We start from the raw sequence: 13,729 nt of genomic DNA, 5'->3' as shown, positions 1-13,729 counted from the left end.
AGACAGTATTTTCGGGGTACTATTGGAAATGCCATCAAAAAGGCTAAATGCAAACCCCGTACCGAAACATTGACGTACAAAACTCGTCAAACCAGTTCCAAAAGGGTACCATTGGTTACTGAATTCCACCCTGGTCTCCCACCACTGGCTAATATCATTCAGAAGAATTTTCACCTACTTCAAGGCACCGAACGCCTGAAATCAATTTTCTCAGAACTACCTGTCATTGCATTTAAAAGACCCAGCAACCTACGGGATATTTTAGTTCGGGCATCCTTTCGGGATGACACCCCATTAGGGGAAAGCAAAACAGAAACTACAGGATCATCGCCCTGTACACAAAATTGCAAAACATGCTTACTTGTCGATTCGACTGGGGCCTTTCAGAGCAACCAATCCAAACGCACGTTCCAAATTCGGCACAAAATTAACTGCCTATCCAAAAATGTCATTTACCTCATCTACTGCAATATTTGTAACTTACAATATGTTGGAGAGTCAAAAAACACTCTTAGAATGAGAATGACACCACATAGATCGGCGATCAAAACAAAAAAGATCAACCAACCTGTTGCAAATCACTTCAATCTCCAAAATCATTCAATTGAGAATTTGCGTGTTATTGCCATTGACCAGAACGATTCTTGGACAGATAAATCTAGGAAAGGAAAAGAAAATTTCTGGGAACTAAACCTAAAGACCACGGCACCATTCGGTTTAAACATCAGAAACAATTTGCCGTCCCAGATAGACCAAAACAATTCCTTTGCAGTTACAACGGAATCGGATTAAAATAATCCGACGCGGCTTAAAATGATCAGAATTTCTAAAACTTCTGCTCAATTCAGCAGAAATCAGTAAGTCGCTTTGACTTTACAACCATGCCGATAATCTTCTCTATTAAATAGTTTCAATTCCTGCTACTCCTTGTCACTTGCGGTGATCATGCACTGGAGAAGAGCTAGTTTTGCTCGAAAGCTCTGCAGAAACAAAAACATTTACCTAATTTAATTATTGTATCTCACTCGAGATCCAGCCTTTCTCTAAATGCAGCATAGTTGTTTAACAGTTTTTCCGTTATTCCTATATATATATTTATATATATATATATATATATATATATATATATATATATATATATATATTATTAGTAAATATATATATATATCTATGTATATTACAAATGATTTTGAGTTGGTTAGCATCATGTTTGATCTCTAGAGCAAAATATGTCACCAAAACAGAACTAGTATTGTTCGATAAAGGTGACAAACACCTACAGTGGAATTACGACCTTCCATACCGGTTTCGAAGCTCTGGACGTACAATCAGCATCCATAGCCTAGTGGTTATGGTGTCGGCATATAAAGCGGGAAGCCCGGGTTTGAATTTATATACATATATATGTAAATATATATATTTACATGTCAGGATACTGAAAGATACACAGTTTGACAGAAGGCAATGTTGTGTTTATCTGTATTTTGAATGGTAGCTTATTCCAATCAAGCATATTAAATTTTTCTTTTTTTCTTAACAGGGACCTCCAGGTCCACAGGTAAGAAAACTTTTCTCACCTGTTATCTTTCATGCCTATTTTTGATATGTACATCTGTCTCTTTGTATTACTACATTTGATATATGAACAAAAAGGAACATTTGATGTCACAGCCATGTTGATACTGTTTAAAGTTGTTGGGGTTTCTTTTCGCCATTATTGTACAATAAGCTGTGGTGAAGAGATGGTTTGCAAAAAATATTTAAAAAAAACTATTTTTTTAGCCTATAATTTAGTGATTGGTGATAACTCCAAAACAAAGGAGTCTAAGATCCCAGTGATTTTCTGCTGGTTATTCTCTCCTACTTTTCTTAAGTTAATCCTGAATCAGTTAGGGGCAATAGCAAACTTATTTTATAGATCTTGCAAACAAAATTAATCCATGTTAGAATCTTGTGGTAAAAATAGAGGAACTGTACATTCGCGAGAGCTTCCAAGACGTTTATCAGGAAGCCTTGCTTATTAGCACCTGTGCATTGTCTGCAAGTACAAACAGACCCCATTCAAGATGCAAGAGCTTACTAAAGTTTGAGTGTCTTAGTACACATTAACTGTATACACAAATACCAATACCAATATAATTGTTTATAATGGAAACATAGTCTTAGAAAATAATGAATAAATTAAGTGAACCCTCTATTGTGTGCAAAGTTGAAAGTATAGTCTACCATAGCCAAAAATTTGTTTTTCTGTTGCCTTTCTTGGTAGGCCTACGACACCCAATGAAATGTCTTACATAGCTGAAAAGCAAAAATGCACACATGCAAGCTCTACCGTTAGTATTTGCCATTGTATGTGCTAAACACATCCACAGATAAGTTGCACTTCCTCAGTTCTTGGTATACCTAATATACCAGTAGGTTAATGCTTTAAGCTACAAGTGTACATCATCTACCCAGATCTTCGTCCAATAATATGGGTGTATGGTCAAGGAACTTCGTAGTAACTTTCTAGTTGTACAAAAAGCGTTGAATTCGTACATGTGTCAACAATTTGCATTGCACTTACATGCGAATTTAATAGATTCTCATCAAGTTACCAAGAATTCTTCGAAAGTCAAAAGTAGAGCCACGTCACTTTCAGTTAATGAAAAAAAAAGAACTTTATAAACAACTATGTAAACATTGTGTAATGGCATATGTGTGTTTACGAGTACATTACTCATAAATCAAGCCAATGAAGTTTGATATCTTGAGGTATTTATCGGGGGCAATGGTTTCCGTAACAACAGCAAAAGTCAATAGCTGCTTTCATTTTTGAGGTACAAGCAACTTAATAATTTCACATGAAATTTCACTCACAATGAAAACTTTCCTGATACTTGAAATTGCACAATTATTATGCTATGAACATTGTGACTGTAGATATAGATTCATGAACTTACTTCAGCATCCTTCACGCACAATAAACCTATTTGAAAATACTTTGATATTTTATTATATACCATGAGACACAACTTGAGTAATTCAACACAATAAATTTGCAAACTTGACATGACTCCAGATGCATTAGTTATAAATTTGGAAATTGTTTTGGAGTAAACCTGAGATCTTGCAAAATCTTGTTGAAGAGGAATTGGTTAATGTCCCTGAATAGTTGGATAAAGCTACCAATTATGTATGCCTGATAATAAGTATAGCATTAAAATATGGGAAAATGTCCATGGTAGCTATATGGGACTTTAAGTAGCTTACAGAATAAAGTCAAATATGTTTCATATTATTATGTAATACAAAGTTAATTACCACAGTGAAGGATGGTGTTTGAATCATGGTAGATGGTAGAAGACACATGAGACCACTGAGCTACATGGTCATAGCTGATGTACTAGTCTAGTTATTTATAATTATGACTTTGAATGATTTAAGTTTATCAATTCTTAATATATTATAGCCTACAGAATAAAGTCAAATATGTTTCATATTATTATATAATACAAAGTTTACCACAGTGAAGGATGGTGTTTAAATCATGGTAGATGGTAGAAGACACATGAGACCACTGAGCTACATGGTCATAGCTGATGTACTAGTCTAGTTATTTATAATTATTACTTTGAATGATTTAAGTTTATCAATTCTTAATATTATTGTGTTTTTAGTTGTTGTTGTTGTTCCTCCTCTGCTGTGATTGAGGTATTGAAATGATGAACTATCAGACGTACAGTACTATAGTGGTTATAGTTACTATTTTAATTTAATTTTTTAAATTTTATTTTGCCTCTTTGTTTCTCCATAAAACAGGGCCCTCCAGTTTCTGTAGAGGTAAGACTTCCAGATTAAATTAAGTAATTCGTTTGAAAGTTGCAAAATCTGAAGAAATAAAAGTTAATGATGTCAAAAACGTTGTTTAATGTGCCTGGTTCTAGAAGTATGGACACAATAGAATGAAATACCAATTGATAACCATCAGTTGGAAGGAAGACTCATAGGTGCTCAGGTAGCCTTGCTGAGTAGAAAAACTTAACAGTTGTGAATTAGAAATGTACCAGCACTAAGACAAATTGCATTGTGGTTTAGTTGATTGATAGCTTTTTGAGATGGAAGGTTATGATCACTAGATGTCATTGAATCAAGTACTTTTATTGGTGTGTGTGTGTTTGTGTACATGTGAGAAATATATTTGAATTAAATAATAATCCACAGGTACTGTAGAATATTTCTGAATGAAGTAAGCAATATATCAGTTTAAAGCCTATGTAACAAGCTGTCATTGTTTATTCAGATGGAGCTATTTGAAGAGCCTAAAGTGTTTCATGTTTTTCTTGACTTAATAGCAAATGCAGTCCTTGATCAGTAGTGGAGTGATCCAGATCCGACCTGACCTCTTCCCCGATATCACAGCACCAGAGACTGGTTCACGCAGTCGCGGGGACAACACTGACAACCCAGATGACCCAGTAGTTGAATCCGGCTCATCCAGCTCATCGTCAAGTCAGAGCTCTTTATTCAATGGTGGTAGGAGGCGGAGGCAGGCTGCTAATGAGATTCCATTTGGTACCCCTGATGAATTCATCATGGATGCCGTACCAGATGAGTACACCGAAATGCTGGAGGAGCTCTTTGGCCAAATGGAAGATCTTAAAGTAGATTTTGAAAGATTTAAGACACCATTTGGTGGAGATCCAGAGAATCCAGCCAGGACATGTCGTGATCTCCAGATGTGCCATCCAGACCTTGCAGATGGTATGTCCATGGTACAAGCCTCTGCCCCTCTCCCCCTGCCCCTCTCCCACTGCCCCTCTCTCTCTGCCCCTCTCCCTCTGCCCATCATAATATTTCCAAAGAAAACTACTACTGCTAGTATAATGTGCAACTGAATTTGCATGTGAACATTGTAGGGAATATCAGAATATCTTGCATGTGTATTCACCTTTTTAAGTTCAAGAAGACTAACTTATTCTGTGAAGTTCAAAGGTCATGTGAGGAAAGTCTGAAAACCTTTTTAAGTACAATAATTCCAGATGTGAACCTTCAATGAACTTCAGTTTGCATGTGGATCCACCAATTTGCTCATTTAAGGTCAGTAGAGGTCAAAATCTCAAAACTATAAGTTCAGCTTAGACTGTAAATGTTCGCAGTAGTGCAAAAACCTTGTTGATTGCATGAAATCACATACATTCATGTTTGTAGTGTTACTGGTGAATGTCCTCATTCAAAATGAGGCGAGGAATCATTGCTAGATTTCTGGTTTAATTTTCCATGTTGCAAGGTTTACACATACAAGAAATCCCCTTTCCAATTCATCTTCATTTTAAGAAAATAACATTTCTTTTAGCTATACCATGAAGACATACTGATTATTATGTTTCTTTCAAGGTTTCTACTGGGTTGATCCTAATGAAGGCTGCCCAGCTGATGCTTTCAGAGCATTCTGTAACTTTACAGCTGGTGGCCAGACCTGTATATATCCAGATGAAGGCACTGCAGAGGTAAATAAAACTAAACAAGAACAAATTAATAGTGTCATTTGTTAAGAAATGTTCTACTTCAAAGCAAGAACTGAATCAGTCTTTGCCAGTATACAGTTGTAAAGTCCAGTAAGAAAGCTGACCTCTCATACAGCCCAAAACATTTGTTAAGGTTATGGTTTTGTGTGCTTAATCTACCTCCAAACTTGAGAACGTAGCAAGGGCTGGATGGTGTTTTGTGTATTGCTTTGGAAACATTTAAACAAGTATGAAACATGGCAATTATCTTCATATTAGTATCACTCAAAGTAAGATTGGAGTTGATGGAACTAAGAAACAGTCTTGGAATGTTCCCATGGGTTTGATGGATGTAAAATAATATCACAATTAATTGTTACCTTTGATGGTGAAAATGTTGTCACCCAGGTAAGTTGTTAATTCACCTTCATATTGCATGTAAGAAAATAGATCAGAAAGTGTTTTTAATCTATATGATGTTTGAACTTCACATTTTCAATAGGAAGTTGAGAAGCTGGTAAACTGCATTTTTATGGAAATGGACTTATAAATTTGAGCAATAAGGAAGTTTCCGTAAGCTTAAAGTAGTTGAAGATATTTGATCCAACATAATATTCTGGGCCCTGTTCAGCAAACTCTATGCAAAATTTGTTTCAGGTTATTCTCTGGAATGAAGGACTAAAATTAACCATGTGGTTATGGCTGCATTCATTTAAACTACATTTTTGGTAGTTATGTTGTTTTGCTGAGAGTTAGGCCTTCTTTCTACTTAGGCTCCCTAAGAAGTCTACTAATTAGTTTTAAAAGGTCATCTCTAAAAGGGTCACTTCTAGGTATAAACTAATGAGTGATATTATTGTTTAGAGTACATCCCACTAAATTAAGTAATTATGGTTACTTGACATGGCTACACAGGTAAGGTTCTTGAACCTCAAATCAGTACACACAGGAATGATGTTAACATGTACAGTACATGCCACTTAATCTGGTTGCTTTGGTTAGTACAATAATTATGGTTACTTGACATGGTTCGAAGGTAAGGTTCTTCAATTTTATATCAGTACACACAGGAATGATGTTAACATGTACAGTACATGTCACTTAATCTGGTTGCTTTGGTGAGTACAATAATTATGGCTACTTGACATTGTTACACAGGTAAGGTTCTTGAATTTCATATCAGTACACACAGGAATGATGTTAACATGTACAGTACATGCCACTTAAACCGGTTGCTTTGGTTAGTACAATAATTATGGTTACTTGACATGGTTACACAGGTTAGGTTCTTCAATTTCATATCAGTACACACAGGAATGATGTAAACATGTACAGTACATGCCACTTAATCTGGTTGCTTTGGTTAGTACAATAATTATGGTTACTTGACATGGTTACACAGGTTAGGTTCTTCAATTTCATATCAGTACACACAGGAATGATGTTAACATGTACAGTACATGTCACTTAATCTGGTTACTTTGGTTAGTACAATAATTATGGTTACTTGACATGGTTACACAGGTTAGGGTCTTGATTTTCATATCAGTACACACAGGAATGATGCCACTTAATCTGGTTACTTTGGTAAGGACAATAATTATGGTTACTTGACATGGTTACACAGGTTAGGTTCTTGAATTTCATATTAGTACACACAGGAATGATGCCACTTAATCTGGTTACTTTGGTAAGGACAATAATTATGGTTACTTGACATGGTTACACAGGTTAGGTTCTTGAATTTCATATTAGTACACACAGGAATGATGTTAACATGTACAGTACATGCCACTTAATCTGGTTGCTTTGGTTAGTACAATAATTATGGTTACTTGACATGGTTACACAGGTAAGGTTCTTGAACCTCATATCAGTACACACAGGAATGATGTTAACATGTACAGTACATGCCACTTAATCTGGTTGCTTTGGTTAGTACAATAATTATGGTTACTTGACATGGTTACACAGGTAAGGTTCTTGAACCTCATATCAGTACACACAGGAATGATGTTAACATGTACAGTACATGCCACTTAATCTGGTTGCTTTGGTTAGTACAATAATTATGGTTACTTGACATGGTTACAAAGAGTAGAGTCTTGAACTCCTTATCATTACATTTGAACTGAATGACGCTTGACTATTTCTTGACCAGTATTTATTCCATTAACCAATTGTTATTGGAACCAGAAGTGAATAAATTTCTATTTTCATATACAGAATTCTTCCATTTTTCTTTCTGTGCATTTGTTTCTCCCACTTATAGCTACCACTGGACGATGATTTGGTATACAAACAACTTTTTGTTTGTTCCTTATTTCTTAACCCCATTTTTCATATGATTTAAGTCTTTTATGTGGAGTCTCTCAGTTGGGTGCCATGGATCTACATATTTATATAGTATCATTAAATTTGTAGCCCTACTTATTTGCTGTGTGATAAAATACTGAGCATATTAAAAAGTTCACATGTTAGTAGATGTAGGGAGAGGAGCAGGTTCTTAAACAACTTGTCTAGCAAAACTCTGTCAATGAATTCTTGGAGTTCAATGATGCTTTCCACAACTTTTACTTTAAATGTGACAAGGAAAGTTTGATATCATATGATATTGGAAATGTATGCAAGTGATACAAATAATCGACTTGTTATGTTTGCATTATATAAATTTTGCCTTGATAGTCAATGCAAATTTCTTTGTCCAAATTCTGTTAGTCTTTGCAAGATGCCCTTCAAGTTCATTCTGCAGAAATAAGGAAAGAAAAATTTAAATTATAAAAAGCAAAATCAATTTCCATTTTGATCAATTGTTTTAATTCTCGTTAAGGATGCTTTTAAGACCATCTTGTGTAATGTTTGAGTAGTTTTCTCCTCATCCCCCACCCCATACCTCCCCTCAGAAGTTAGCATAAAATGTGAAGTTAAGGTTGTGTCGCAGGCAATATGCATCACAACTAAGTCTTAATGGTCATTTCTTCAAATGTCTTAATCTGGTAGACCTATTTTCCTTGGAATTCCCACCATCCAGTTTAAACAATTAAACATCTCAGTGAGTTAAATGATCTGGTGACATTAATCTTTAGCATTGCTGACCTTTGTTCGATTTTCTCGGATATTTGTGGAGGGTGGAGGGGACAATAGTGGTGACCTTCAAATATGTCATCACTAAAGTGTGTTTTTGCCCCCCCCCCCCAACATTGTACATTGCAGATATCAGGCTGAGAGATACCACTCTACATAACCTCTAGTGTTTTCTTCTCTTCCTCACTTGCACCATTTAATGATCTCATTTTCAAATCTTAGTATTAGCTTTAAAACTCATCATCAATGTTTGTATTGTCAAAAATATTACAAATGTGATTTTCAAATGATTTAACATCAATGGTACGGAAATGTTTAATTCTTAAAAGTTGAGTAGTCCTCATAATATTTGTTCATTTTATGTTTATTCTTGCAGTTCTCAAAATCATGGTTTAGCACAGGGATATACCAGTGTTGCACATGTTTCATTGTGAAATCATTGTCAACCACTCTCTCATTGAATTCTAACCCCTCCAATCATCTATGAAACTCTAACCATTCGTATTTCCATTCGTTTTCCATCTATTCTTTCATATATCATCTTGACTGATCAAGGTTAACGATGAAGGAATATAAAAAAAAAAACATAGCTTGTACCAGTAGTAATATCAATGGAATGCCTCAATATAATTAATAGCCCGTATTCTGGTTTTACTGTCTTCAGAAAGATTTAATAAATGAAGTGAAAGAGCACAACACATCTGCTAGCAGGAACCGTTTAAGCAACAGAAATATTTAAGGGTAGCTGTATTCAAGGCTTATTGTTCAAACAGCTGTTTAGCTTATACCAATATGGAGTTGTGGGGTGGGTAGATTAGGGTTGATGTTGGCAAACAGAAGGACAGAAATTAAATACTTTTAGTACCTCAGTACTAACTCAAATACTTGATGAGATTTATTTAAACTGTCATTTTTGCATAGTTAATTGTTTACTCTATTTTACAGTTTGAACAAAAGGCACACAAGAAGGAGACACCAGGAGAATACTACAGCACTTTCACTAAAGGCTCAAAGGTAAACAATTCCCCCTTCCCTTTCTGCCTCATCCCCACCATGTTCCACTCTCAATAGTCCTATGTTGACATTTGCCATTGTGAAAGCACTATTGTGTATAGGTTCACTAAGTTATGATATAATACAATTGGCTGTAGATTTGATTGATCCTGTGTTTAAAATCCCAACATGAAACAAGGTGTAAATTAGTAAAAAATTCAAGAAGAAATACATTTATAGTTGTATATAGTTTACACACCAACCAGGATAGTGGATAGTAGATGATTCATGATTCAGACAGAGTTATTATAAAGTCTAATATTAGTGTGCAGTTCAGTTGCTTTTCTGATTTGAGTTCCCTTCTGCATCTCTCTGCAGACTACTTTCAACGATATTGGTCCCGTTCAACTGTCATTCCTGCGTTTGTTGAGCGATCAGGCCACCCAGAATTTTACATACATGTGCTCGAAAGGTGTGGCATGGTATGATGAAGACAATGACAACTATGACAATGCCATCATATTCTTAGGCAGCAATGGTGACGAACTTGCTTATGGCACTGACTATGAACCCAGAATTATCAAGGATGAGTGTCAGGTAAGTTGTTATTAAACTATGGAACACCATTTGTAAAGAGATTACCAAACTGCTTACACATGTTTGTTCATTATTCAAGTTTATGTGTGTATATCAGTTATCATTCACAATCGCAATACATATGCAATTGCAATGGACATACACAATTGGAATGTGCATGCAGTCTCAATGAACATACACAATCTCCTTGCAAATGTTGCCGTTTGGTAATTTCTTCTGTGTTCCATATATAACATGTTTAATGTTTAGTGATGCTAAAAATCAACTGTTGTTTTGTCCTGCTTCTTGGAAAACCCTTTGTGTTTCCCTTAATTACATGATAGCATGGGGAATTGGCTGACAGGTGTGAATGGCTTGATACCATAGAAATAGAAGTATCAAATTTTGTGGAGAGGAACCAAGAAAATCGTTCTTTAAGAAATAATGCACACACAATGGTCTTTGCTTCATTTTTCTTCTTTTTGTTTTCGTTTCACTATGAACAGTCAAGACCAGCAGAGGGTGAGACAGTCTTTGAAATTGAAACCAGCAAGAGGAACCAGCTGCCAATCAAAGATTTTGCTCCGTTTGACTTTGTTGAAAAGAAACAGAAGTTTGGTTTCCAAGCAGGCCCTGTTTGCTTCTTGTAGTCTGTGGCTTAATTGCAAAATGTGAAGTAGTATTGTTCCTCATATTTTATGTAAAATGTAAATGGAAACAAATAAATATTCTTGATTAGTTGGTATTTAACTATTTCGGAGATGAGAGATAACTCTTCTGGTGTATTTTCAATGTTTCTGTTTTTTTTTATTCTTATTATTATTGTTTTTTATTGTGTTTTTTTTTCTGTGTGTGTGTTCATTTGACTAAAACTTGGACTGTTTACTGTTGGTGTGTAAAAACCTCTAAAACAAATTGCCATACTTTTGTTTTCATCTTCCTATTAGGTGAATAAACATGTCAACATTAACTTGCCTAATATTTCTTAGTTTTTTAATTTTTCCTACTGTGTGCTTTTTAATATTCCAGTGTGCCTTATTGTAAAGAGAACAAGATGTTTTGGAACTAATCATTCCCAGGGATGCAAACTGATCCATTTTTACTCTGAAAGTTTAATGGTTACTTTTAAATTTTCCTCTTTTTCATAGAAAGTTTTGTTAATGCTTTATATGTAGGGCCGATTTTTTTTCTCTTTAAATCTTTGTATTTGTTTTGTTAAATAGACATTCAATATTGGTAGAAAATGCATGCCTAGACTAGCAAAGGTAATAGCTCTATATACCTCTGAATATTGTCACTAAGTGTTTGGAAATCCATAACTCTTTCCACTTTCATATGCTGCAAACAGTCTTCCAAAAGAATACATTATCATTACAGTTATTTTTATACACATTCTGCAAAATATGTAGTAGCTCAAGTATTTTTTGTTTTCATTTTACAAAGAAAAAATTGGAAATGATGAAAAATTCCCAGCAATCATTTTCAGGACTAAGATTGTTAGACCTGCATCAGTTACAAGCAAAGAAAATGAGAAAAAGTGTTTTTAAGACACATACTTCATTGACAGTAACATGTTTTGTTCACAAAAGAAGAGAAAAAGTAAATGAATTCCTCAAAAGGGAAGTTTGAAATATTAACCATAAAAAAAGGATGAATCCTTGAGACTTTGTAAGAAGGAAATGTGAAGAAGAGTATGTGTTTATGTACATCGGTTATCACTTTTCCCCCTTTCATCACACATTTTGAAATTTGAAAGATGCTGCTTGGATTCATATCATGTATGATTGATTTAAATGGTTTATATTATTTAACTGTCTAGGGCTCATTGACATATATGTGAGAGACGAAATAAAGCCAGCCCCAGATTGCCCCCTAAAATGTCTTTCTTTTCTTTTCTCTTATCATTTTGTGTTATAAGTAATATATATTATGAATTGATTTATTAGAGCCACTTGGTGTTCTGAATGGAATTAAGAAGCTATAAACACATACATATTATGTTCGGTGCCTCTGTATTAACAACTCAAAACCGATAAATGAGATCTGTATAGTGCAACACACAGAACATAACACTGCGCCCTCTTTAATGGAGTGGAAAGCCAAACAAACAATGGAAATGACTTTTTCAGGTTAATCGAATTGCTCCGAAATGAGACCGTACAATGTGTCGTACGAATTATGGACAATGCTTCTTATGAGAAGATGGGACAATGTAAGCAAAATGACTGGAAGTGGAAGTATTAGGCATAATTCTTCCGAGAAATGCGTAAACGTCTTATTTATTATAAGACGATTGTCTTCTGGCAATAGTGTGTTATATGACTAGTGGTAGTCTTCAGGGAAATAACCGGCTTTCTTCATGTATTTGCCGACTTAAGTGGTAAACACAGGATATAAAACAGATATCTTAATGGAGACTAGTTCAAGCGACATACACAAAAAAAATCAACTATACTAGTATCATTGTTGATACAGCCAAGTACAACCCTACTGTCGGTGAAGAATTTCACAGAATCAAACTTCACCCCGATTTCTTCGATAATGAGCTCGAACATGTATGTGGCCAAAACTGCCGCAAAAAAGTTCTATACGTCGAGGAATAGTGTGGGCAGGTCGTGGTGCTAGCTTGGATTTGTGATTACCAAACCGATGTGTGAGCTGCCTTCGCTGTCGATATCGTTCAAGTAAGCCATATCCCCAATAGCTTCTCTGAAGCATCTGAGAAGATACATATAGTTCCTTTCATGGGGTCGATGAGAGTGAAACTGGTGTAGCACGTTGGTACAATTAACTGTTGTAGGGCTTCCATCAAGTCTTTCCACTGTCCTTCGTACATACTAAGAGGTGCATCCCAGTCGACGCTCTATAACGTTCTGGGTTATCGTCAAACCTCAGTAAACCAGTTTCTTAGCAGGTAGCTGGTCTGATCTGTCGAAGCTGTGCGTTCATTACCTGCCCTTCTAATGAACTATTTTCTGTTAGAGTGACGTCAGCATCTAATATACCGTTAACTGCTTCTTCCGATTCCACGTAGACCTCTGCCGATGCTGCTGCGGCGGCTTTCTCAGTCTGCAGTTTCCCCCTTCATCAAATCGGTTTCTCTGCGTGCTAAAGATAACTCGGCTCGAGCTGCCTCAGCTTTAGCTTTTACTTGGACTGTTACCGTTGACTGTTTGACCATGTCCTCATGCTGTATGTTTCATATCGACTTTATTCCTATTACTGGGCTGCCCTATATGCGTCGAATATGCGCCGCTATAGACAACCAGCTGACCATAAGTGAGACAACGAAACACGCAACCTCTCTTCATTTATTCCTCACTTGTATTTGTGAGGTAAAAGAAATATTAATTAGCCAGGATAAAAAGCTGTAGCCTAAAAAGAGATACTCGAATGCGTATAATTCAGTGTCGTCATACAGAAACTAGATTTTTGATTTTGATTTAGAAACTAGATTCAGCTGTGTACAACTTGCGACAAACGTATAAGCAACTTGAAGCTATTATTTAGACAACTGCTGAAAAAGTATAGAAGAAAAATACAGAATCTGACCTTAGATACCCTTTCACAAGTACAGGATGAAAGAAATG

At 35.5% G+C, this 13,729-nt stretch overlaps 1 protein-coding gene across 2 annotated transcripts in view; it reads left to right on the top strand.

Annotated features, from left to right (window-relative positions):
• LOC139964225 (uncharacterized) overlaps window positions 1-12,017 on the top strand; it is a 184,854-nt gene extending 172,837 nt beyond the window's left edge. The window contains exons 56-63 of one of the 2 annotated variants that reach the window (XM_071965668.1): window positions 1,541-1,558; window positions 3,802-3,822; window positions 4,335-4,743; window positions 5,377-5,489; window positions 7,759-7,779; window positions 9,516-9,584; window positions 9,942-10,160; window positions 10,646-12,017. In XM_071965668.1, the coding sequence (XP_071821769.1) occupies window positions 1,541-1,558; window positions 3,802-3,822; window positions 4,335-4,743; window positions 5,377-5,489; window positions 7,759-7,779; window positions 9,516-9,584; window positions 9,942-10,160; window positions 10,646-10,789 (1,014 nt within the window). In that variant the 3' untranslated portion in view covers window positions 10,790-12,017. The remainder of the gene's footprint in view (window positions 1-1,540; window positions 1,559-3,801; window positions 3,823-4,334; window positions 4,744-5,376; window positions 5,490-7,758; window positions 7,780-9,515; window positions 9,585-9,941; window positions 10,161-10,645) is intronic. The other variant, XM_071965669.1, reaches the window with a different exon arrangement.
• Window positions 12,018-13,729: the final 1,712 nt, after the last annotated feature.

Source organism: Apostichopus japonicus, chromosome 22, assembly GCF_037975245.1.
Source record: "Apostichopus japonicus isolate 1M-3 chromosome 22, ASM3797524v1, whole genome shotgun sequence".
In the NCBI taxonomy this organism is placed as follows: domain Eukaryota; kingdom Metazoa; phylum Echinodermata; class Holothuroidea; order Aspidochirotida; family Stichopodidae; genus Apostichopus; species Apostichopus japonicus.
This window is presented reverse-complemented; position numbering and strand designations above follow the sequence as displayed.